The sequence below is a fragment of the Thamnophis sirtalis genome, unplaced genomic scaffold, assembly GCF_051295495.1.
Source record: "Thamnophis sirtalis isolate CommonGarterSnake01/CBP01778 unplaced genomic scaffold, rThaSir2_p1.2 scaffold_3, whole genome shotgun sequence".
NCBI classification, from domain to species: Eukaryota; Metazoa; Chordata; class Lepidosauria; order Squamata; family Natricidae; genus Thamnophis; species Thamnophis sirtalis.
The window spans coordinates 113,248,435-113,273,764 of NW_028261383.1; the positions used below are offsets into that span (position 1 = coordinate 113,248,435).

General features: G+C 40.5%; 1 protein-coding gene across 1 annotated transcript in view; it reads left to right on the plus strand.

Annotated features, from left to right (window-relative positions):
• The window catches only part of ADGRE5 (adhesion G protein-coupled receptor E5), a 50,972-nt gene extending 27,997 nt beyond the window's left edge, over positions 1 to 22,975 (plus strand). Inside the window, exons 6-20 of the mRNA XM_087709728.1 lie at positions 1,682 to 1,816; positions 4,602 to 4,745; positions 6,458 to 6,504; positions 7,841 to 7,936; positions 10,645 to 10,813; positions 11,339 to 11,452; positions 13,023 to 13,252; positions 14,791 to 14,964; positions 17,061 to 17,249; positions 17,865 to 18,082; positions 18,605 to 18,671; positions 19,174 to 19,265; positions 19,554 to 19,722; positions 20,008 to 20,115; positions 20,979 to 22,975. Coding sequence (XP_087565854.1) covers positions 1,682 to 1,816; positions 4,602 to 4,745; positions 6,458 to 6,504; positions 7,841 to 7,936; positions 10,645 to 10,813; positions 11,339 to 11,452; positions 13,023 to 13,252; positions 14,791 to 14,964; positions 17,061 to 17,249; positions 17,865 to 18,082; positions 18,605 to 18,671; positions 19,174 to 19,265; positions 19,554 to 19,722; positions 20,008 to 20,115; positions 20,979 to 21,011 — 1,985 coding nt within the window. The 3' untranslated portion in view covers positions 21,012 to 22,975. The remainder of the gene's footprint in view (positions 1 to 1,681; positions 1,817 to 4,601; positions 4,746 to 6,457; positions 6,505 to 7,840; positions 7,937 to 10,644; positions 10,814 to 11,338; positions 11,453 to 13,022; positions 13,253 to 14,790; positions 14,965 to 17,060; positions 17,250 to 17,864; positions 18,083 to 18,604; positions 18,672 to 19,173; positions 19,266 to 19,553; positions 19,723 to 20,007; positions 20,116 to 20,978) is intronic.
• The last annotated feature ends 2,355 nt before the right edge of the window (positions 22,976 to 25,330 follow it).

A 25,330-nucleotide genomic window follows, 5' to 3' on the forward strand; every position in this document is an offset into this window, starting at 1 on the left:
ATAAACCACTCTAGAAATATATTAAGAAAGGAACTCTTTTAATACTCTTTAATGAACATTTGGAGAAAACATCAGAATATTATTTTTATGATTGACTCCCAGCAGCTGAATGTTATTTTTTTAATACCTACAGCTGAACATGTTGTATATTTTAAACTTAAAATGTATATTTACTTGTTCCTTTGCTTTTCCATTTCGGGGAGGGAATAGTTTTTAAGTTTGTTGAGAATACTCTAAATTAGGCTTACATTTTTTTTTCTTCTCTTATCTTTTGTGGGGGCATGGTTTTAAATTCAGGATCTTTTTCTTTTTAGGAAAAGAATATGTATCTTGCTATCACAGATAGGAGCATTATCTGTTTCACTCTGCTAGAAGATTATTCCTGAAAAAATGAAAAAGAGAATGCAATTTCTCCAAAGTGACTTGTTCTCCTTTCCCTTTTCTGCTGTCTTAGTATCCATGGCATCTTTGAATCTAATTAAATAATTGGAACTGAGGATTTACTAAGAATCTCACTGGTTATTCATGGCAAAATGACCAGAATGTCATTCCAATGCTTTGCATTTTCAGTTATCTACTTTGTTTAGTGGCATAAAAACTACGGGAAAGGGAAATACAGTCACAGGCTCATTGGGCATCATCTCCATCCTTTCACTTTCATTTTATATACATGCCTGATGATGAGGGAGTGGCTTCAGCTTTGCCTATTCCTCATTTCCTTCTTATCTATGGCTGCCATGACTGAAAATGAGCTTCTGTTTACTTGGAAAATTGGACTTGCTCGTTTCTCTGGGCAATCTCTATTTCACTCTTTTAAACAGGAGATTTCTCAGTTACTTAAAATAGTGACATTCAAAATAAATTTATTTGACAACCCTCAGATCTAGTTGTCTGTCATCTAATTGCAAAAAAGGGGGGGCCTGAGTGTAAGAACAAGCAGGATAAAAGTGAAGAAGCTGAAAATAAGATCAGACAAGACAGAAGTGCTATTGTTTGATAGGAAACCAGACTTTGGGGTTAGTGTTCATGTATTCTAGACAGATCTGTATTCTTTAAGTCCTGCTAAAGAGAAATCCACTTTTCAGAGCCCATCGGTTAATCAAGGAGAAGAGGGTACTGGCTTTCTCCCACCCTACTCCCAAGCTGGGGAACATACTCGCTTAAAAGTACTTTCCAAGAGTTAAAGACTATCTTCTTCAACTAGGCTCCCTGGGTTGTAGTAATAATATTAATTGGAGCTGATTTTTTTATTTAAAACAAAAACTTTTGATTGTCCCATGGATAGAACGGTGGGATTTAAATCAAATGAATAAGGTAGGAGACTCTTTTCTCTGCTCACAATATGGTGCCCCAGCCGTGATGCCCATGCAGTTCACCACTTCAGAGTTTTTGTCCCCAGCACATATGTTACAGCATGTTGCTTTGCAGAGTTTGCATGGGAAATGGCTTGGCCTTTTGCAGTTATAAACAGTTTCTCCTTTGCTACAGCACAGCTTTCCCAATCTGGGCCTGCTCTGGTTTTTTGTGGACTCAGCTCCTATCATTCTAAGTGGCCCTGCTGGATGGGGAATTCCGAGAGCCAAAGTCCATTCTCCTGTGGGGAATACCCGGTTTGGAAGATCTGGCATAATCGGTTGTGGCATTCTGCCATGTTTCATTTAGCCCTACTTTCTTCTTGCAGACATTGATGAGTGCAAGAGAAATGCTTCCATCTGTGGTCCCAAAGGGAGCTGCATTAACACTGAAGGGGATTACCACTGTAAATGCAAGCAAGGATATGCAAAGAGCTTTAAAGATGATAGAAAGCTATGCAGAGGTACAGCTGAGTGAGAACACAATTTGCTTGTTATGCAACCAAAATAATACATTGGAGGGTGGCAAATCGCTACTGTAGTTTAACTACTTTTGCTGACTGATTTTGAAGTGATGATAGAACCAGAGATGGCCAAAATGCACAAGAATGTTACCAATAAAGGAGAATATTTGTAGCTAAGGGTTGACATGAGGGGTCCTTGGTGCTCTCTAAGCTTGCTTGTTTTCTTGCAGACGTTTCATTATCCAAAAACATCAGCAGTGCTCTCTGATGGTGCAGTGCACTAATGATGTTACCTAGCTTGGGTGATGAAACATCTGCAAGAAAGCAACCAAGCTCAGAGAGCACCAAGGACCCCGCACATGAAGTTGGCAGAGAAAAATGTCTACCTTTAAAATAACCATGATTGTAGGCAATTATTTGAAACATTTTTAGAAACTGGTATGTTTTGGGCATGAATTACTATGGAGAATCAGTTCCTTTCAGTCATATATGTTTTTATATGTTATTTACTTCAGAACATGTTCGTGCTAATTAAAGTCACCAGTGTCTCTCTTTCTAGTAAGATCTTGGCAGTGCCTGGTTTTCTTACATAACCTTTGCCAGTTGGCATCCTCCAGATGTGCTGTGTGTAGAACTCTTAGAATGCCATAGAGTAGCTGGGATTGGAATTACAGAACTTACATGGCCACAAGAAGTCTGGATATCAAATCAGGGAAACTTATATCTGCTGTCTCTCTTAATTTTCTGACAGTGTCATTTGTTTCCATTCATATGATTAAAATGGAAGAAAATTATTTTCTTTGTTTAGTCAGGAAAAGTTACACTAAATAGCTGAAAATTGTCAAAAGTCATCTTGCTCATTTTTTTTAATAGATCAAAAAGATGTTGGGAAAGGTCTTTCATGGTACAAACCAGTGGTGGGTTTCTACCGGTTCGGACTGGTTCAGTTGAACCGGTAGTGGTTTGACAGCCTGGGTTGCTGGAACTGGCAGTGACCCAGGCCTGCCACGCATCCAAACTGGTACTCTGGGCAGCGTCATAGGCGCCACCATCTTGTTTTTTGCTTCTGCACATGCGCAGAGCCATTTTTATTGCACTGTGCATGTGCACACATCAAACACGCATGTGTGACATAGCCATGAGCGAACTGGCAGTAGCGACTGCCGGAACCTACCTCTGGTGCAAACAGGTATATGACAATCATCCATGACACACTTTCTTATATACATTGTTCATGCGCTGGGGTCTTGTGATCCAAGCAGCTGTGCCTAAGGGAAGGAGAAGTGAATAGTTCCACAACAGTGCTGAGGAATTAGGAGAGTTGTTTATGATCCCAGGCAGAGTGACATGCCAGCCAATTTCCTCAACATCAGTGGAGGACAATTGTTCCATCTGCAATGCTGAAATAAGATGCAATTGCCAATTAAGTTAGTTTGGAATACCCAGAAACAAGCGTGGTAAGAAGATGTCATTGTTTTAGCTTGGGCAGCAAAACATCTTGGTTTAGTCCTGGTTGCCATCTGGTCACAGTCTGGCTGGAAACCACATTCTGTTATTCTGCTGATAAAGAGATGGCTATATTTGAGGGGCTTGTGTATCACATGAGAGAAGAGGCAGAGAAAAATCATATTATTTAAAAATTATTTGGTAGTTGTACAGATGAGACTTCAAGTTGAGGTATTCCATGACGCAGTGGAGCAAAGTAACATTTCAATCACTTTGACTTGCAACACCAATAGTAGCAGATGACCTTAGCAACCCTTGTACAATGAAGGCCATGATGCTTAAAAATCCTGAGGGCATGGAACTGTAGAATTAATTATCTCGTTTCATTGTCTTATAAGTCTCGTTATCTTTACCAATGACCATTGAATATGTTTTGTGTGTGTGTATATACATACACTATCTATCTATCTATCTATCTATCTCTCTCTCTATCTATCTATCTATCTATCTATCTATCTATCTATCTCTCTCTCTCTCTCTCTACCTACCTACCTACCTACCTACCTACCTACCTATATACATACTATAAGGATAAGGAGGAGAACCTTGTGGCTTAATGGTTAACACATCTGCCTAAGATGTAATACAGCACAGGTTCTAATCCCAGTAAGAGTATGGCTAGCTGATGAGAGCTAAATAGCTTGAAATAGATCTATACTAGTCTCCCTTTATTTATTTATCAGCACAAATACAAAACACACACACATACATACATATACATATACATATACATATACATATATATATATATATGTATACACACATACATATATATATTGAATATGTTTCGTGTGTGTGCATATACATTATCTATCTATCTATCTATATACGTACGTATGTACGTACGTACGTACGTATGTACGTACATACATACATATGAGTGTGCTGTATGGTTATGGGCAGGGTGCTGGAAGACTTTTGTGTTGTAAAGGCCTGGGTGGTGGGTGAGGCTCATTTGTTGACTAGGGCTGGTTTCCAGATGTCTAGTAGGCGGGGGTATCGTCACGTTTATTCCCGCCTCCCAGACATCTGGAGACCAGCCCTAGTCAACAAACGAGCCCCACCCACCACCCAGGCCGTTACAACACAAAACAACAACGGACACACAGCCAGCACCAATCTACCAATCATGATACAGCCACACAACCAATCAATCCACTTACTGAAACAAAGCCAGCACTCCACACCCACCCACCAAGATTATATATATATATATATCCCTTTTTGCATTATATAGTCTTACATTGGTTTTATATTCATCCTCTGCTGTTTTTCACAGATATTAATGAATGCATTAAAAGTCATTGTGATGCAACTGCCATCTGCGAGAACTCTTTAGGAAGTTATTCGTGTTATTGCCCACCAGGATATTTCCAATATTCCAATGCTGTCCAGGAGGATAAAACGAAGATAAAATGCCAAGGTAAATTTGAAAGGAGAAGCTGGAGAAAAGAAATTAAGGGCAGAAGCAGCCTTTTTAGAGAGAACAGCCCCACAATGACTCAGGCCACACAGGAGCTTGTTGTTGGGCAACAAGCTAGAGAGAGGGCTGGAACCATTTAGGTAAGTTCCCTTGCATAAGACAGTCCCAGAACTGAGAATAAATAAGATTTATTGAAGAAACTTGGAAGCTATTATCAAAAGCATTTCAACAACTGAGGTAAAACAAAAAATAGCTTTTTTTATAAAGGCAAGATTCAAATCTTCTTTGGCTTAGTTTTTCACACCACCTCATCTAATAAAGTAGCTGGCTTCCTATTTTGTTAAATCTCTTTTCTTCTGTTTTGCAATGGTCGGCCTTGTTCCTTCTTTGGTTTTTCTTTTTACAGATAGTATGAGAAGTGACTTTCACGTTAACTTATACTTCAAGATCATTATTGTCTTAAATTTCAAAAATTGTATGCTTATTGTGCTCACTTTAAAATCGCATTACAGTTTGGTTTGCATTTATTATAACAAAATTAAATCCACACGAGAGAAAAATCATTTAACAAGATACCTTGATTGTCTCAATAAACGAAAGTCCTTTCCTTGCTCAGCTTGTTTTACTGGCTCCCTGCATATAAAAACAATTTGATTCTAGACCTGTTAAGAGTGATCGTTTTCTGTTCAGGCCACATTTAAGTAGGCTACCTGGGCGCATTATTTTCTTACAACTTCCACTGATGGCTCATCTCTGCAGGGGTGACAAGTTTCCACTCCCCTGGAACTCTGGTTTGACAGCTTTATCTTCCAGCCTAAGTGATTGGCAACAATTAGCCCCCCTCTGCTCTTCAGTTCTGGCTCATTAAGGCCGTTCTGGGGTTAGGAGCATTGCTTGCCAGAGCCCAGCAGTTCAGATGGGAAAATCTATGGGGCCAATATGATTTGGAAGAGCAGGCTTCATGCCGTTAGAATATCTTAAAATATATTCCAGCATAGTCCTGGTTAGATATGGATTACCAGACTTAGCAACTCAGCAAGTCATCATCAGAGAAAAATCTTCCTCAAATTGCACAGTTCCCAGTCTCATGTTTAAAAATATTTTATGCTGCTCCTAGTATTCAGGCTTTTACATTTTTTGGACCAAGAGCCAAAAGGTTGGGTCACATTCAGGAAACAAAACATGCACAAATGTACCGCTGTACCACTGTAGAAAACTAAAGAATGGTGCCTTTTCCATCCTTTCCAACCTTGGGCCTTTTTTACACACAACCACCATCTTCTTACTCCTTTTTCGCTTATGTCGTGCGGTTCCTGTGCCATGCTGGTTCTTTGAATTAAATGTTGCTGGACAGCTTCTGCCCTTGACTTTCGGCAAATCTTGTTCAGACTCTCTCTTTTTTCCCCTCTTTTTTTTGATAGACTAATAGTGATTTGTTTTGTGGCACCATTAAGCGCAATAAAAAGCATTTAATAGGGGGAAAGTACCAAGCATAGTTTCTCTTCAATGGAAGTATTAGGCCACCGCAAGATCTTTTTTCACTGCGCACTGAGACCTTGCTCTGTTAGGTTCCAAAAATAGATAGATAGAGCTAAAGTGATCTGGTCAATACAAAGTGTAACTTAACATGCTTAGAAAAAAAGAAGCAAAACGAAGAGATTTTTAGAAATGAAAAACTATATTTTTCCATAAATTGTTTGTTTTGTCCTCAGAAGCCAACTATCCCATGCCTTCATGGAATATCAGTTCAGATGAACAGGTGAGTCCTAAATGCTTAGACCTTGAAGTCAGGATTAAATTTACGGTATGCGTAGAATAATCCTTGGGGTGGACTGACCGTAAGGTAATTATGTAAGTGCTGCTCCACTGACAAAGAGGAGATTGTCATTGTAGCCCATTGTGAGAACATCCCTGTTCCACCTGTGGAGTTCCTGCTTGTGGAGGGGGGCACATAAATGCAGCATGATGTCCGAGGGCTTCATATGTAGGCTTGCAGGCTACATACTGCATCCCTTTCATTCCCTTTGGGCTGACACACTCATTAGCTGGATCTAAAAGACATTCTCACTGGAGATGGCTTGAATTCCTCCTCCACCACATCTCTGGATGTAACGGTATTTCCACCATGGACCTCCAGACTTGTTTGCTTTCTAACGTGGCAAATCATTGCCTCCTAAGCAATAGTCTAATGGCTTTTGAAATAAACAGCAACAACACCTAACATTACAATACAATTTAATGACATGATTTGCCTTGGTTAAGCAAAGTGAAAAGTTGCATGTAGTTATCTCATTGAACTGCCCCAACCTAGTAATTACTAAGAATTTGGCTGTGTTTTACCTTGTAATCTTAAGGATCAGAAGATAATGGGTTTTTTTAAAGTAAACACAGTAGGATTTTTCAGGGTACAGAATTAAATGGCATACAGTATATGGTTTCTACGTTTATGTTGTGCAGGGATAAAATATATTAGATGTCTGCAGGATTGGACTCAAGAATGTGATATTGGGAAAAGATGCTGTTGTTTTAAGGCGTCATACTATAGTCATGCCCCCATGTTCTCTCAAGCTTATTTGGAGCTTGAATCCAAACCACTGAGAGCCTTAAGTTTACCTAATGCTGGTTTTTTTGGTTCACTAAGACACTCTAGGGCAGATTATAGCACCTGTGAAAATTATTCTCCTGGAATTTTATTCTTGAAATGTATTTATTGGTTAATAGGGCTTTCGAAATGTTAGTTTTCTATCCAGTGTAGAGTGTGTGTGTGTGTCTGTCTGTCTGTCTATCAATCATCTATATATCATCTATCATCCATCATCCATCCATCTATCTATCATCTATCTATCTATCTATCTATCTATCTATCTATCTATCTATCATCCATTCCTCTATCATCTATCTATCATCCATTCATCTATCTATCATCTATCTATCTATCTATCTATCTATCTATCATTCATTCATTCATTCATTCATTCATCTATCTATGTATCTGCAGTGAATTAAAGAGTCTTCTTTGATTTCATATTTCTTCATCATGGTTCCTCCCCCTCATCCTTATCCCCTAATGGTGTTTGCTGTGTGTTGCTTTGCAGAGTGTGTTGCTTTACAACGTTACTACTCAGCTGAGAAACCTCTTCAGTTCCCCGCCAAATGTGAGCAGCCAAATGGATTCGAAGAAGCATTTGGAGGTATGTTTTCAGTTTGGTTCTTGGCTTACAGGAAAAAGCAACTTGGGAAAATGTTTAAGAAGACAAGCTGACAGGAGATGCCTTGAAGGCAGCTCCCTGCCCTGCTTACCCTGCATCCATCACGTATTAAGATCTAAAGCAGCTCATATCTTTGACATTTTTCACATTGCACATGATTGCACAACATCCCAATCTAAAAGGGCAGCCAGTTATCACACCCTAGTCAAATAACAATGGTTCTCTTATGCACATGTGTGCGTGTATTTCTTTCCACTCTCCAATAAATGAACTGTCGATCTAGATGTGATGTAAAAGAAGCAGCAATCGGGTTCACATCTTTTATGCACTCTGGAAGCCTTTAATTTCTCCCACAGTTGAGAAACTTCTGCTTCCACTGCTTCTCATTGCTGCCTTCTTCATTTGCATCCCTGCCTTCCAACCTCTCCTCTCTGAAGTGTTAAATTTACATTTACCGACAAAGAAATAAAGGGAGACTAGTATAGATCTATTTCAAGCTAGATCTATACTAGCCTCCCTTTATTTCTTTGCCAGTAAATATAAATTCAACACAAAAATAGTTTGTGGTGAAAGCGACGGCCTGTAAAGGCTCCTGGATTGGGGCTGAAAGGCGAAAGCTCCATCTCATAATTGGGTAGACCAGGCTGTCCTGATAAAAAAACACTTCTCTCTGAAGGCTCCCTGAGCCATCCATCCCTTCCCCATCACTTAACACAAACAAGGATTGCTCAGTAATGGCAGGTCAACTTAGTTTAGAGGCTGTTTAAGAGTAATCCCAGCTGTGCGCTTCATGTGGAAGATGGACAGGGAGAGGGAGCGAAGAGAGAATAAAAAGTGATGGCCACATCAAATAGACGTTTGGTGGACAAAACTTTTATTCTGGGACCACAGAAGGCTTCATGCAAATCTAGTAAGTATAAGAAGTTAGCAAGAAGGTAAATCCATGTCACTAGCCGTTCACTCTGAGAAAGATATTTCTGCCTCCCAAAATAAGGTAGAGTAGAATAATAATTTTACATGAATTCCTTTAAAAAGTAAAGAACTAAAACTATTGCTATTCCAGTCACTATTTTATATGACTTCTAAAAAGAAAGTGAAAAATATTTGAGTTGGAGTAAAAATAACAGGCAAAAAAGCACTTCGAGTATCCGCAGTATATAGGAGCATGTACTGTATAACAGCATTACCATCCTTTTTATTGACAGACTCCTGACTGCGCTCTGTTTATAGATCCTTTACTTGTGAATTTCTAAATAGATCTCAGTCAGTTGTTAATGAGGAAGGAAACAGTTTTCATATCACCAAAATGCCCGTTTCGCAAGAGGATGAAGCTCACTGTGTTGTTCTTATGGTGATTGTTTATGTAGTGCAAGAAGATACAAATCAGTGTATAAATGGGTATATTTAATTTGTAATAAAGGTGAATACAACACACGCACACACACACACACGCACATACACAAAGTGTTTTTTCTTTTGTCAAAGCACCTGGTATGCCCAAATGCTTCCCTTTTCCCTTTCAGACCCACTCCAGGAGCCTTCCAGGCAGACAAACAATTTTGTGTTCCATTTTTGCTGATAAAAAAATGAAGGGAGACTACTATAGATCTATTTCAAGCTATCTAGCTCTCATCAGCTAGCCATACCCTTGCTGGGATTCAAACTTGGGCTGTTTTTACATATTAAGCAGTTGTATTGACCTCTAAACCCCTTAGTGGGGAGAGCTTGTGGCTTAGAGGTTAATACAACTGCCTAATATGTAAAAATAGCCCAAGTTATAAAATAAAATGAAATAAATCAATGGACCTCCTCTTGAGTAGTTATGCTTTGAATAAAGAATTCATGTGCAGAAAATCTCCATTCACCCAATCTCAATTAATCCAGAGTGGTTTTTCTGAGAAATTTGTAAAAGCTGAATAAAAAAATTGAGAGATTATAATTTGAAAGTCGATTTGGAGGACACATCAATCTTGTTTCAATTTTTTTTTTTAATTTCGCTTTGTCAGTCAAGTACTACCTAGCTGTTTTGTGTCCACAACTGTCATCATCACATCCAACGTGATCATTAGCTGTGCTTCCTGGAATCAGTGGATGTACTAATCCCCAAAGAACTATAGGATGAGGAAAGTTGATGATATAACTCATTATCTCATACTCTCATCCAGGGATCATCAACCACATGGGGTCAAAATTTTAAACATGTGCCATAGGCTCACCCACCAAATGGTTCCAATGGAGCCATTGCCCACTCATAGTCCCTACAGACCAGGAAAGACTCTTTTTTTTCCATCTCAGGATTTGTCCTTTGGGGGAGTAGAAGGGCACCCTTCCAATAAAGCACTTTTATTCTTTTGTCTGAAAATTGTACATTCTATAATTCTACAGGTAGGACCCAGAGGCATTTATGGCCACAAATAATACAATGTTCAGTGCCAGCATTGTATCTGCTTTAATAGCATCCTGGATTACTTTTTAATTAAAATATTTTAATGCGATAACAATGGAGACATCACCAGGCATATTTGTTTGGCTGCTGGTAAAGAGGCAGATTATTTCTTAGATTTTACATGCTCAAAAATCTGAATTTCTCCATTCCTCTGCTTATCTATGCATGGTAGATTTAACAATGAGCCCGAGTGTGTCTCTGAGTGCCAGCTTTTCCCATAAACACAAATGTCATCATGTTTTAGCAAACACTGGACAATCTGGACAATCTGTTGAAGTTGATGGAGGATGAGAATAAGGAGCAGAGTCACCAACTGGCCACCAAGATAATGCAAGTGATGGAGGCCTGGCTCAGGATGTTTGCATTCGCCCTACCCAATGGAACCACCACCATCAAGTCCAAAGCAGGCACAGGTTAGTATACAGAGTTGGGGTGATTTGAGATTTCCCTCATGGCTGGTCTTGCCCAGAAATTCTCTCCTTCCTCCACTGCAAAGACACCTTCTTTGTGTATTAGCCACCCCTAATGTGATAGCTTCCAGATGAATTAGACTGTGGCTGATTGGAATTATTGGGAATTATTCTACAGCAGGGATGGGGACCTATGGCCCTTTTATGACTTGTGGACCTCAACTCCCAGAATTCTGCCTCAGGAATTCTGGGAATTGAAGTCCACAAGTCATAAAAGGGCCATGGTTCTCCACCCCTTTCCTATAGCATATCTAAGAAGGATATGGAGGATCATTTTGAAATATGAAATCAGCTCTCCTTCCCCAGCTTCATTCTGCTTTATGGTAGATTCCCCCTCCCTTGCTGGGTAAATCTGTTGCTTGAATATTTGGAATATTTGGAGGAGAGTGATGTTTACTTCAGAGACCCTGCCGCTTGCCCTTTTCTGTTCCCTGCTAACCTTGTCATCTTCCTTCCGTTTCGTAATAGAACTGGTGATGGAAATCAGAACAGCAGACAACTCAAGCCAAGATCTGGCGCAACCGTGGCTGAACGAAACACAGATGGAAGTAAGCTGGAAAGAAGCAAGCAAGAAGGGAGAAGGTAAAAAGCTGCAGCATCATAACAAAGTGGGTGGGCGATGCTGTGAGAAGAACAGAATATGCCTGTAACGGCCTGGAAAAGCTGGAGGGAAGGCAGCAGAAGGAAAAAGCTGTTTTTGGGTCAAAACTTTTGGCCATACTGTGGGCATGGAAGAGAGGCTCTCTTCTCTCTGGAGAGCCACATTATCTTAGGAGCAATTAGCTGAGAGACATATGTCAGTGGAGGGTGGAACTTTCTCTTTTTCAGTGGGCTGTTGCAGAAGAGTTCTTGCTAGGTATATAGGTCCCTGAAGAAGGTTTCCTTTCTTACTGTCTCAGGCCTTCCTTCTACTTGCTTTCTTTTTCTTTATAGACCTGTGAATCTGTACCTCTTCTGCGCCACCAAGCATCACTTAGGCAGACAAATATGGTTTCTTTGAGCCATGGGTTGCCCCACCAAGGGAATGGGCGGAGAAATAGGATTAAACAACCAGGGTAGGCCAGGAGAGGGGAGCAAATCCTTTGCAGCTGTTCTGAACATTTATTAAGAGAAGTGAAGTACTGGAAAACAATTGATTGTGAAGACAATTTAGTGTTTTATTTAAAAAATAACATTGGCAAGGAGAAAGCTTGTTATATTTTTTTTCTTTCTGTATTAGATGAGAAGGTTGCTCAAAGGAGTTTAATTAGGAAAATGTTCAGGAAACAATGTTGGATTTAATGTATGAAATTCCTTACCACTATTAGTGAAGACCCTGTGTAGTTTTTAAAAATTATTTGACAGAATGAAGAATAGAGCATTCAATTTCTGAAATATTTCTAAATAATGTTGTGGGTTAGAGAATTTAAGGGAAAGATTGTCTCTGTGTGTTTTCCCCAGAATCATCTTTGTATTCATTTTTATCAACAGAATACTAAATTGGATGGGCTTTCAGTCTGATGAAAGACAATTCTTACAGTATATTTTGAAGAAATGACAGGCAGCTTTTTGTGTTGATAAGTTTCTTAAAACTAAATGATACATGACCACCATAAATTTTTAATATACATTTTTATTGAAACGGGGAAAATATATACACAGAAGGAAAAGGCACAAAAGAGGCAAAGGAATAGAGTCAGGTGAATACACGAGGGATATATTGTTTAATATTATTTCTATTTATATCATGTAAATTATAATTCACCATTATTCCAAGAAGCAATTGAATATACTATATTGTTTAAATTCCTTAAAATGATAGTTAAACCAAATAGAATACAAATATCTAGAGGACTAGAACAAATTATTAACACCACAAAAATTGTTAACTGGGAATTGTACAATGAGACTATGGAGCGAGAGGAGTATTAAAAAATTCTATATGAATCTCTTTCCAAGATTGTCCAAAAGAAAATTCCCTGCTGCGCTAGTTCTCTGCTTGCAAAGATTATTTTCCCACATAGACCTGAATTTGCACATACTGTTTTTCTCCATTGCTACTTTAAAGAGAGAAAACCCACTCACTATATTCTCCTGCTTATGATCCAGCATTGGATCATCTCATCCCAGTAACTTCTGCATCCTCACATTTGAATTGCTCTTCCCTTTTCAGACCCCAGTGTTGTTGGCCTCCTCTCTTACCAGAATCTAGGGTTCATTCTGACGGGTGCGGATGTTGAAGGAAGCGACTGGGAACAAATAGGAAAATCCAAGGAATTGATGTATGAGCCTGGCAAGCCCAACTATAAAGTGTTGTCCAAGGTGGCCTCTGCTTTTGTAGGCCATAATGAGACCACTGCCCTGAGCAGTCCCGTCACATTCTCCTTTAACCATCCAAAACCAGTGAGTATCCATGTCTTCTTTGTCTTCTCTCGGTCTACAGAATGGCAATAATATATCCTTTCATTGCTCTCATAATACCCAAGGAAAATGACCTTTCCTGAAGAGAAGATGCTGTATAATGTACTTGCCTTCTGCTTAGCCAGACTCAAAGCTAAATCAGATTTTGACACGGATTCACGTGAAAGATCAGGAAAGACCAACTTGGCTACTTTCCTTGCTTTCTGCTTGCGTAGTGGTATGTGGGAAAGACCTTGGTAGATGTGTGAAGAGATGCTGCCTTTGGTATCATTACATAAGAGGGGAAATAAATCCTTGACTTACAAACCCAATTTGGACCAGGCTTTCAGTCACTAAGAGATGCAGCCATTAAGTGAGTCATCTCATGACACACCCAATTTTTATGGCTGTTTTTAACCATGGTCATTAAGGAAATCATGCGGTTGTTAAGTGTCTTAGTTAAGCTCCCCGTTGGGAGAGCGAGTATGTTCAGCGAAAGGTTGTGAGAGTTGTGTTGGAGAACACACAAACCAGCATACAGAGACACTGCAGTTTAAATAGGCTTTTACTTTCGTGGAAATCAGAGTCCATCAAACTGTCCAGGTCATACATGGATAAGACAATCAGTCATCAATGTCTTTCAGTTAAGGGATAATCCAAATAACATAGTCCAGTATCATATAAACAGTCCGGTACACAAAGTTTGCTAGCAGTTGCAAAACTTACAGATCAGCCCAGCATCTAACAAACAGAGAGAGCTAACAGACATTTTGGCTCCCTCTTATGGCCGATTGAGGAAACAGCACCCAATCACATTTTACAGTATGATTTAAAGAAACAGATACAGCATTGTTACATTGCCAACCCAACCGTTAGAATTATATTCCTAACAAAGTATATCATGTAGTCGTTAAGCAAATACAGCTTCCTCAACTGACTTTGCTTGTCAAAAGTTGGTTGGGAAGGTTGCCAATCATGATCCCAAACACAGCAAACACTGTAACAATAGTGATAACATTTTGACTTATATACTGCTTCGCAGCCCTCTCTAAGCAGCTTACAGAGTCAGCCTAAATGCACGCCAAGCACTTGAGCTGCAATCATCTGACTATTTGTGCAACAGTCATAACTTTGAGCAGAGGGTGTAAGTCACTTTTCCCAAGGCTGTTGTATCTTTGAATCATTTTTGTAAATGAGTTGTTATTAAGTCAAGTGAGTGAACTTGTAGCAAGTTAGCAGGAGGCTCAGAAAAAGCCCTTCCTAATATTTCAGGCTGCAAAGGAGTCCGCAGGAGATTTTTACTTATAGACTTGCAAGATTCTGTTAAATACAGCCTTACAGTAAAGTAGGATTAGCTCATCCGGTCGTGTTTCCCGCCTGGTCTCTCTGGGAAGGCCAACAATATATGCAGAGTTCAAATGTATGTATGTATGTATGTATGTATGTATGTATGTATGTATGTATGTATGTATGTATGTATGTATGTATTTGACAATGACAATTTCATCCTGTCTCCATATACTCCTGTATTTTCCTTCTAGGAATCAAAGCCTGATATGAAGGTGATTTGTGCTTTCTGGAAGCCCTCCGGCAGAAGCGGGCATTGGTCTCAAGAAGGCTGTGTACGTCTGAACACCAGTACTGCCAACAGGACATATTGCCGCTGCAACCACATGACCAGCTTTGCGGTCCTCATGGCCTTCTATGATGTGGAGGCAAGTCCCAGCAAGAAAGTGGACCAGTTAGGAATGGTTTAAGACAGGGAAGGGAAGGGAAAGAAATGACTGCTGGATTGATTTGTTACTCATAATTGGAGTTCCTTGTATAACAGCCAGAGAAAAAAATATGCATTTCTTCTATGCAATTATCAGTACTCATATCTTTTATAACTATGAAATTGCACCATCTCTTTTAAGTTGCTGTCTTAGACATGGAAAAATTATATATTAGATATCCAAGTTGTTTACGTTTACGTTTATTAGGACTTGTATGCCGCCCACTCTCGAGAGACTCAGGGCGGCTTACAGATAAAGCAGGGAGGAGGAACATATAAAAAGTAAAAAGTAAAGACATTAAAATCACACAACATTCATAACATAAAATGCGGCTGGATAAATCAACAGCCCCAGGGCTGCTGGAAGAGCCAGGTCTTACTCGCTTTGCGGAAGGCCGAGAGAGTAGTAAGGGTCCGGATCTCAACGGGGAGATCGTTCCATAGGACCGGAGCAGCTACAGAGAAGGCCCTCCCCCGGGGGGGGGTCGCCAGCCGACATTGGCCGGCAGATGCAATCTTATAGGTCTCTGGGAGGTAAATGGCAGGAGGCGGTCTCTCAGGTAGTCAGGTCCTAAACCATGAAGGACTTTAAAAGTAACGACTAGCACCTTGAAACATGTCCTGAGACCAATAGAAAGCCAGTGCAGCTCGCGGAGGACAGGTGTGACGTGGGTGTACCTAGGTACACCCACAATCGCTCGCGCGACTGCATTCTGGACTAACTGGAATCTTCGAACACTCTTCAAGGGCAGCCCCATGTAGAGCGTGTTACAGTAATCCAGTCTTGAGGTGACGAGGGCGTGAGTGACCATCCGAAGGGCCTCCCGGTCCAGATAGGGTCGCAACTGGTGCACCAGGCGAACCTGGGCAAAGCCCCCCCTGGTCACAGCCGACAAGTGATGTTCTAACGTCAGCTGCGGATCCAGGAGAACTCCCAAATTGCGAACCCTCTCTGAGGGGCGTATAGTTTCACCCCCGAGGCTAAGAGATGGAATAGCTGGACCATCCTTGGGAGGGAGCATCAATAGCCACTCGATCTTGTCAGGATTGAGTGCAAGCTTGTTCACTCCCATCCAGACCCTGACAGCCTCCAGGCACTGGCACATCACTTCTACCGCTTCGCTGAGTTGGCACGGGGCGGACAGAACTCATTATAAACTCATTGAACTCATTATAAAACTGCTTATTAAAAACAAACAAGAGAGGAAGGCAACTTAAGGTATTTTTTTTTAACAAAAGAGAGCAGGCATCTTGGGCTATTCAGTTTCTGTGGCGTCCCCTTCACTATGGCCTACTTACCACTCTGGTTTTTATATTGTGAACCATTCTGGAGTTGGGTGGCATCAAAGGCAAAATAAATACGCTTTTGCACTTCCATCCATTGCTCCACTCTCATCATCATCTTGTCTCTCCCTGGTTGACCATTTGGAGTGGTCATTTGGAGTGCAGTCCTCCACTAGAAGAACATCCAAGCACCCAAGGCTCAGACAAAATATGTCATGAGAGAAGGTCAAAGCAAGCCCCAAGATGGCAAGAAAAAGGAGGAGACTTTTCTTTTTTTTTTGCAGATGGCCAACTCAGTTGGTTGGCTAGTAGAAGGATTACCCTGCTCTCCCTTCAGTGGAATATTGGAAATTGTGCCTGCAGGTCCTTCATTGCGTAGGGAACTACAAAAATAGTAGAAAGACCATGGGAGAAGTGAAGATGATGGACTCCTAAAGTAAAGGCATTGGTGATAAAATTAGAACCAAGATCTTGATCAGATTATTGGAATTAAGTGCTTTAAGGAGAATCAGGTGCCTGGTATTTAAGGTGGTATGATCAAAGGAGGTTGTCCAGAAAGCAAAAAAACACTTCCGCCAGAGATCTGGCCTGATCAACCAGTTTTCAGTCTGATTTTTTGAGCCCTTCTTGTTATTGTCTTCTCCTGAAGCATTAAAGAATTGTCACTAGATATTGGTAGTTTAAGTAGAGTTGACAAGCCCTTCTACTGCATTGCCTTAATTAAGTAATTGCCTATATTGTTTTTCACTCCAGGATTGGACCCTATCTGTCATCACAAAGGTTGGGCTGATTATATCTCTGATCTGCCTATTCTTCTCCATCCTCACCTTCCTGTTCTGCCGTGCCATCCAAGGTATCCGCACCACCATCCACCTCCACCTTTGCCTGTCCCTCTTTGCTGCCCATGTCATCTTCTTGAGCGCTGGGATATCTACCAATACAGTAAGTAACTGGTAAAGATTTTGATTACACACTTGGGGGAGGCATTCTGAGCAAAACAGTTGAGAGAAATAAGTGTACAATCCTCCACTTCATGGGCTGGGTATGGCCAATCCCTTATAATGGTGGATTTAAAAAATAAGTCCATACCTCCCACTTTTAAAATATCATTAAAAATGCATCTCCCTCCTTTAATAGAGAACTTGGGAGAGATTGGAATTGTAGCCCGTGAGTTGACAGTGGGGTGCTAACTCTCTTCCTTCCTACTATCTAAGTTAAATGCCATTGACTTGAACAGGGGAAAGTTGCCTACTTATGGTTTGCCAGCTCCTTCTAAGGTCAATAAGTCCAGTCCAGTTCCTAACATTATCTGTGCTTGTTCCTTGAAGTTTGAAGTATCTAATAGACCAAACAATGAGGATGCTATGAGGCACAAGTATTAAGGGGTGCTGTTGTACCTTAAAGGAGTAGGAACAGAGTGCATCCAATTTCTGTTTGAAAATAATTTTCCTGAATATAAATGATGTCCTCCTCTGGGAAGAAGGGTAGTTGAAGACTGGACTGGATTTTAAAACTGCTCCCAGAACACCTTAATCTAATTCTTGTTTCCCTTTTTAGATGGCATGTGTTGTAATTGCTGGATTGCTCCATTATTCCTTCCTCTGCGTCTTCTGTTGGATGCTACTGGAGGGTGTGCAGCTCTACTTAATGGTAGTTCAGGTCTTCAACACACATAGCCTTAAACACTGGCACATCTTCCTTGTGGGATATGGGTTCCCAGCTGTCTTGGTAGGCATCTCCGCTGCCATCAACAGCAAAGGATACAGCAGCAGAAAGTGAGTTCTGAATTTGGGTCCCCATCCACCACCACCATCCCCAGTCATGAGCTAAAGAGTACCTGTGCATTGTGCACTGAAGGTGCAGGATCGGGTAACAGGATCTTGAATACGAATGTGTCACTGTGTTCTCTGGTGCATCTCATGCTGGAATTGCTTGTGAAGTAAAAAGGGCTGAATCACTGGTGGGATTCAAATAATTTAACAACTGGTTCTCTGCCCTAATGATTTCCTCCAACAACCAGTTCACCAAACTGCTCAGAAAGTTTATAACTGGTTCTCCCGATGTGGTGCAAATTGGCTGAATCCCACCACTGGAACCTACCCTGGCCAGCCTTAAGTCCCTATGACATAGACCTCACACACACACACACACACACACACATTCCTGCATGACTTGTAGTGAGCTTTCTTAGGAATGCGAACTTCTAGAGGGGCAGAACAACAGATCTAAGTGAACTGTCAAAAAAGAAATAAGTCCATTTACCTACAAAATAAATCACCCTCTGTCTTTACACACAGCTGCTGGCTTTCCAGAGAACGTGGGTTCTTGTGGAGCTTCCTGGGACCTGTCTCCTTCATCATCATGGTAATGCTGAATTCATACTCGGGTCTTCTTCCTACCTTCTAATCTCTGCCTTGGGAATCACTTAAAATGTTAATTTCTGAACTGTATCCCAGCTTCTGTCTATTATAACTTCTTTTGAAGGCATGTAACTTTGGATGTAGTGGTCTAGTTCCTGCTATATGTCTCTTGATCCATCTCTGTTAGGGACAACTTTTGCCTCCTTTAGAAAAGCCTTCGCCCCAGATCTTACCTGCTTTATCTGATGTCAAATTAAAATGCTTCTCTCCCATCCCCCTCAACATATCTGATATAAATACACTGACTAAACTGAAACGACTCTTGGTGACTATACAGCTTGCATTTAATTTGTTGAAGCAGAATTCTCTAATTCTAACACTGTCCAGCTTTCAAAAGCTTAATACTCTATCTTTAAGCTTCCATTAAGGAAGCTAGAAAAACTGTGATATTTACGCTAGTGCTCATCTCAAAGCCTGATTATCCTTATCCAATCTTTTCTGCACAGGTCAATGCTGTTGTCTTTCTTATTACTGTCTGGAGGCTTTCCGAGAAGTTTGCTGACATTAACCCTGATTTGACTAAATTGAAAAAGCAGAGGTAAGTAGCCAAGAAAAAGTGATCATCTGTGTCTTAAAAGATCAGGAATTAATAACTGGTGAGATTATAATAATCCCCTTGGATAATAAATGATTTATTTAATAAAATGATTTTCAAAAGCTCCATCTAATATAATCCTAGAGGAGAATTAGGGCATAGGCTGTTACCTAGCCCTGTTTGATGTAATAGATGCCCTCCACATTGTGGTTCCAGGCTAGTCCTCATTACATAAGGTTAAGGACTACAGCAACAGGTGTTAAGTTGTGTCATAAATCTCTTTTCCTACAGGGTGCTCACAATCACAGCCATTGCACAGCTCTGTATTCTAGGCATTACTTGGATCTTTGGCTTGTTTCAGTTCAACAATCAAACCCTCTTCCTGTCTTACCTCTTCACCATCTTTAACAGCCTACAGGGTCTCTTCATCTTCCTCCTGCACTGCGTACTCAAAAAACAGGTACCTATGTTTGTAGAAAAGCAAATATGTTGGGAACCAGCTCAGAGACTGAAATCTCCTGGTCATTTATCTGGGAGTAAAGCACATCATTGAATATGATAGGATATACTGCTCTGCAGACAAGTATAGCATTGCACTATAAGTTGGGCATATAATGTTGGGTGTTGGTACACAAAAAAAAAGATTCCAATGTTGATAGGTATCAAGGTGTGTATGTGTGCAAAGCAGGGGAAAGACAGAGATACAAAGACCAGAATTTCCTAAAGTTGTTGTTTGTGTGTCTAGGTGCGTGAAGACTATCACCGCTGGTTGTGCCAGAGCAGACGTGACAAGACTCGGAGTTCTGACAAGTACTCAGATTTCAGTTCCACATCTGGTTCCAACACCTTAAGGGTAAGAGCTGATGAAAGGTTTCCTCCTCCAGATTCCCACTCTGAGTGTGGAGCTGCCCTGCCATCCTGTTTTGACTTTAAGTCTGGTCATAATGTTCCTCCACTTGGCCCTTTTTGAAACAATCAGGAATCAGACTAACCTGAATCAAAACCTGGAACCTGTCATCCTGTTTTTAGAAGCCATGCAAACCAATCACCAATAATGACTGCTTCTTCTAATGAGGTGCAAGTGGGTGTATTTGATATCTCTCCGGTCGTTTTATATGAATATTTGAGAACATATGTCAGTGTGAAATGAGGGAAAAACATTTGACATAAGGATTAATCTGATCAGAAACCTAGGCCAAGAAAATAGGAAACACACCAAGATCCAGGGGAAAGGGATATTCAGCTGACTTAGTGTGGACATGGAGTAAAACTGACCAATCGCACAATATAAGTAGGAATATAGAGGGATCATGATCCCGAGCTTCACCGTATCTCAATAGTTTCTGTAGATTACCAACAGGCTAGTTATTAAGGGCTTCTAAATCAAGCAGAATCCAGATCATTTAACCAAAGATTATTAAGTCATATGCCTCACGTTTAAATTGAAGTGATTGGCTGTGTAGTTTGAACGTAGAATTGTTTCCCTGACTGTAGTGCTGCAGACTTCGTATTATTTGCTTTAAAGTTATATATAAAGGTTGCATTGTCCTATAAATAACTAAGTTAATTGACAGGAAAATGTCCTTCCTTAAAACAGAAGGACTTACAAATCTATTGAAATTCTTGTCTGTTATCAAGAGCTAATGAAATATTTACTCCAGTGGAGGCAAACAATTACTAGATAATGCTAAAGGCTGTCTTTCTTTTCTTCCACAGTCTCCCAAAACTTTGAAAGAATCTGGAATGTAACAACAGTTTTCAGAAATAATGAATTCCAAGAGTGCTGCTTTGCATATAAATGTTTCCAGGGAAAAGACGGGCTGGAAAACAGAACTATTGCCTGCTGATTCAGACCTACTGCAATAAGGACCGTCAAATTGCCAGAAACCTTCAAAGGGATCCATCTAGCAAGCTCCGGAACCAGGCCCACCTTAATTTTATATTGGTACAGGACTTCCTCAAATGTTCCCTTTTCTTTCATGCTAAGGCTCTTCTCTCTCAAAGAGAGGATCATTACTTTTTAAAAGGTACTCCTACATATGACACTTTCATGAAAGATCCTTTCCCTGGACACTGGTTAGGCTTCTGCCTGGCTATTTATTCATCAAAAATTTGAAGTGAATTTTGCATAACAGGTCTGATCTTTTTCATCCAGGCTATGGACAGATCTGATAGCATTTCCCCTTGTGTTTATTAAGTTATTTTCAAGTACAAACCTGTGATTGTCCACAGTACTTATTAAGACAAATAGAAACAGGGATGGTAAATATGCTGTGCCAAGAGTGTTTAAGGAGTTAGGCAAGGCAAGGGACTGGCAAGGATGCTGTAATTGAGGACTGGACAAAGAACTTCACATTATTTTGCTTTGTGTTTACGTTTGTCCAAAAAATAATATAAATTTTGAATTCTGCCCATCAGTGAGATTATAAAGCCAGGTCTAGAGGCCATCCCTTTTTAGGTAGCTAAAACATTTCCCTGGTTTGAATAGCCCTGCACATAAAAATGTATCTAAATGTAGAAACATAGCATGGTGTAGGCAAAATACAGATCTTTTAAAGAGTGATCTAATTTTTACAAGGCCTTTTATTTATTTTCAATAGAAAACTAAGCCTTCATTGGCAACCTTGCACACTGAGCCAGGCTTAATTAGGTCTAAGTAACCCTATGCTATAAATCTGTTTAAATTATAGTTTATTTCCATTGCCCAAAGATTTTATAGTTCTGCTTCTTGGTGCATTAAATGTCTGCCATGCTCAAAATTCAGATTCAGCTCAAAAGGCAGATCTAAATAATCTAGCATCTCATGGGCTGCTTCATATCTGACACGTTTGAGTAGAAGCACAGAAATAGAGAAAGAGTTTTCATTTGATGTTGTTTTACTGCTGTTCCCTGGAGTTCTGCATGCAGTAACAAGATGCAATGACAAAAAGGGGTATAGAGTATATAGAGCAATCTCAGTTACAAGAATCCAGGTAATGCTATTTATTCAGACAAGTAGCAACAATTATAAACTTGAGCCAGAGAAAAGGAAAAAGTTTTGGTGGTGTTTTGTTTTTTTTTATTGCCTCGATGAAACACCTCCAGGGAACAGCAGAGCTTTGGTTAGATTAGAAAGTTAAAAGCAATATCGCAAAAGGCAGTGATGGAAAAACTCTTCCATAGTCTTATAAGAGAACAGTACAAATACAAAATCATCAAGAGTCAAGGATGACTTCAATTTTCCTTTTTTTAAAAATGAAGTTAATGGATTTTTTCTACACTGGCCATTCCCAGAAAATATTGAAGAACTTCCTGTTTAGACCAATTAGGCTTGAACTGCTTTCAGTATTCCTAACTTTTTTTTTGTAAAGTGCTTGGTATTTTTATTTTATGTGTAGCTCAAGTTCCAGGTGTGCCTTATTTGCATGTAAATAGCCAAACACCAGAGTTCACAGCTGATATTTTTCTACTGAATTTTGCTGTCAAAAGTATTCACAGGTTAGACCTAGTCTTTGCATGCACCTTTTATTGTATTGGAATGTGTAAATTTGTACTCGAGGGAGAAATTGGATGGATTCATTTTACTGATGCTTCTACTATTGTCTCTCGGTTTCAGTACTTGCCCTGTCTTGAAATATATTCACTCTAAGAGTGCCTTTAAAGATGTACAATTTTTTTTAAAAAATGCTTCTGTCCAATTACCTACCTACTTTCTTAAAGCATTTTCCCCTCAATCTATGTCTACGTCATTTATGTCAAAATTGAACAGCCCTCTCACAACAGAGAGGGAGGGGTATGATATTATCTATCTTCAGCCTACAATGCAATCTTTTCAACAGTTCCAAGAAGGCTCCACACCCATTTGCAACACTCAGGCAACTCTGACAACATAGATAAACCTTGAAGTGAACCTTGAATATGACTCTCTAAAAGGATGCAAATGACCACCTGTCTGAAAGGAACATAAATCCTTTTATCCCCCACCGCCCAGTCAGAGCTGAAGAAGCTTCTTGGATGAGAAGCGAAATGTCTTCAAAGAAAAACCAGAAAGTTCAGTTGCGTCTTCAAAAAGCACCTTTGGGACAAACTGGATGACTGAGAACCTCCATAATCTCTCTGAATCACACAAGTAGAAAGGCTGCAGCAATCCAAGAATACTAGAAAAAGGAAATAGACCACATATACAAATCTTCCAACAAAATGGATATCCATATCAAAAGTGCCTGACCACTCAATCCACCACAGCACAATCAACACAAACTATGAAAAGGATAATGCTGCCTTATATCAGAAACATCTGAGAAACAAACAGCTATTATAAGCACTTGGCGTTAGTGTAGCACGCAACCTACTAAAGCTGTCCAAAGCATAAGTAAATCAAATGACCCAGGAGCTCAAGAACAACAAAAAAACAGATAAGTCATCTATATCATACAATTCAATTATGCCTGTCCATCCTACCGTTATATAGGATGGACAGGCAGAAGACTGCAGAGCACATCCATGTACACCAGTGGTGGATTCTGGATCCCGTTGCAACCAGTAGGGTTGCAACGGGGCCCGGCGTGCACCACATGAACATGCAAGCGCGTGTGCGCAGCGCACGAATGTATACTTACCTCTTGTGACATCTCCGCGATGTTCCATTGCTTGGCGGAGCATCGCACAGGTGCTGTGCGCTCTGTATGCAGAAGGGCTGAAGAGCTCAAATACAGGTAAAGAGTTCAGCTGGGCAAGTGGGCCCTCCAGTGCACTGTACCAGAACGGTACCCGGTGCTCCGGGCAGGCACCTGTACGCCCATACTGGGGCATACTGCCTGCAACCCACCACTGATGTGCACCAACTAGCAAGCCAGAAAACAGAAAATTACTTACTCTCATAACACATAAATAGACTTAACCACAGTTTAACTGAGAAATTTTGAACATTCTGAACCAAGCTAAATCCAAAAATGCTAGGCAATTCAGACAAATCATTAATAGACACAGAAAAAAAACATATTTATACACTAGTCAAAAGAGACAATTAAAAAAAGCTAAGAAGGAAACAAAAAGATATGGATACATACTTTCCAGCAGCCGACACCCAGATAAGCAGGGATTAACACCAGGCAAACAAGCAGAAAATAATACCCTAAGTCAAGGGAGTACCAAGGAATCGCACCCTCACCAAAACTGACAGGGCAAGCTACTGCATAGGCCAGGGTTGTCAAACTGGATTTCTTTGAGGGCCGGATTAGCATTGTAGTTCTCCACAAGCCTCCACAGGGGGTGGGGGGAGACGGGACGGATGCTTCCTGCAGCACTTTACCAGCCAAAATGCGGTGCGGGCAGTGATATATTAACCATTAAGCAGACTAAGCATGTGCTTTGGGCACCAGGCCCAAGGGGTCACCACAAAGTTGAGAAAGAAAAAAACCCAATGAAGATTCGTACTGTATGTACAAAGGAGGGGGCACCAAGATTTTTCAGTGCTTAGAGCACCAGTGAGCCTTAATCTGCCACTGGATGTGGGGGGGCTTGGCCCCCATGAACCTCGTTTTCGCCCTCCCCGGCTTCCAGCAGTACTCTGCCAGCCAAAAATGGGATACACGGAGATATTGGGAGGCCTCCTCACAGCCTGTTTTGGGCCAGCAGAGTGCTGCAGGAGGCTGGAACCAGTGAAAATGGGCCGCCCCCCGCCCCCGCATACGCATATGTCCTATTTTGGCCAGTAGAGACATCACAGGCTTGTCCTTTGATATTTCCATGCTGGCCCTGTGGGCCAGATTTAAGTATTAAGTCATTTTTAGTAACAGGCAGTCCATTTGTAAACACAAGTTCCAACTTAAATACAAATCCAAGTTAAAGACAGTGAACAGAACTTGTTCTTAACCTGGGGGTGCCTATATATATAAATAGGGAGCAAATCTATATTCACTCTCTGATGACGTTAACCTGGTAATGAAATGACTGCAAGCAAACCACCAAGCTCAGACAGTACCAAGGATTTCATAACACATTTTAATAAAAGGCTTAAGCTTTCATGGATGCATGGAGTGGCTAAACTGACATAGAATTTAAATTGGGATGAGACGGGTCAGAAGGGA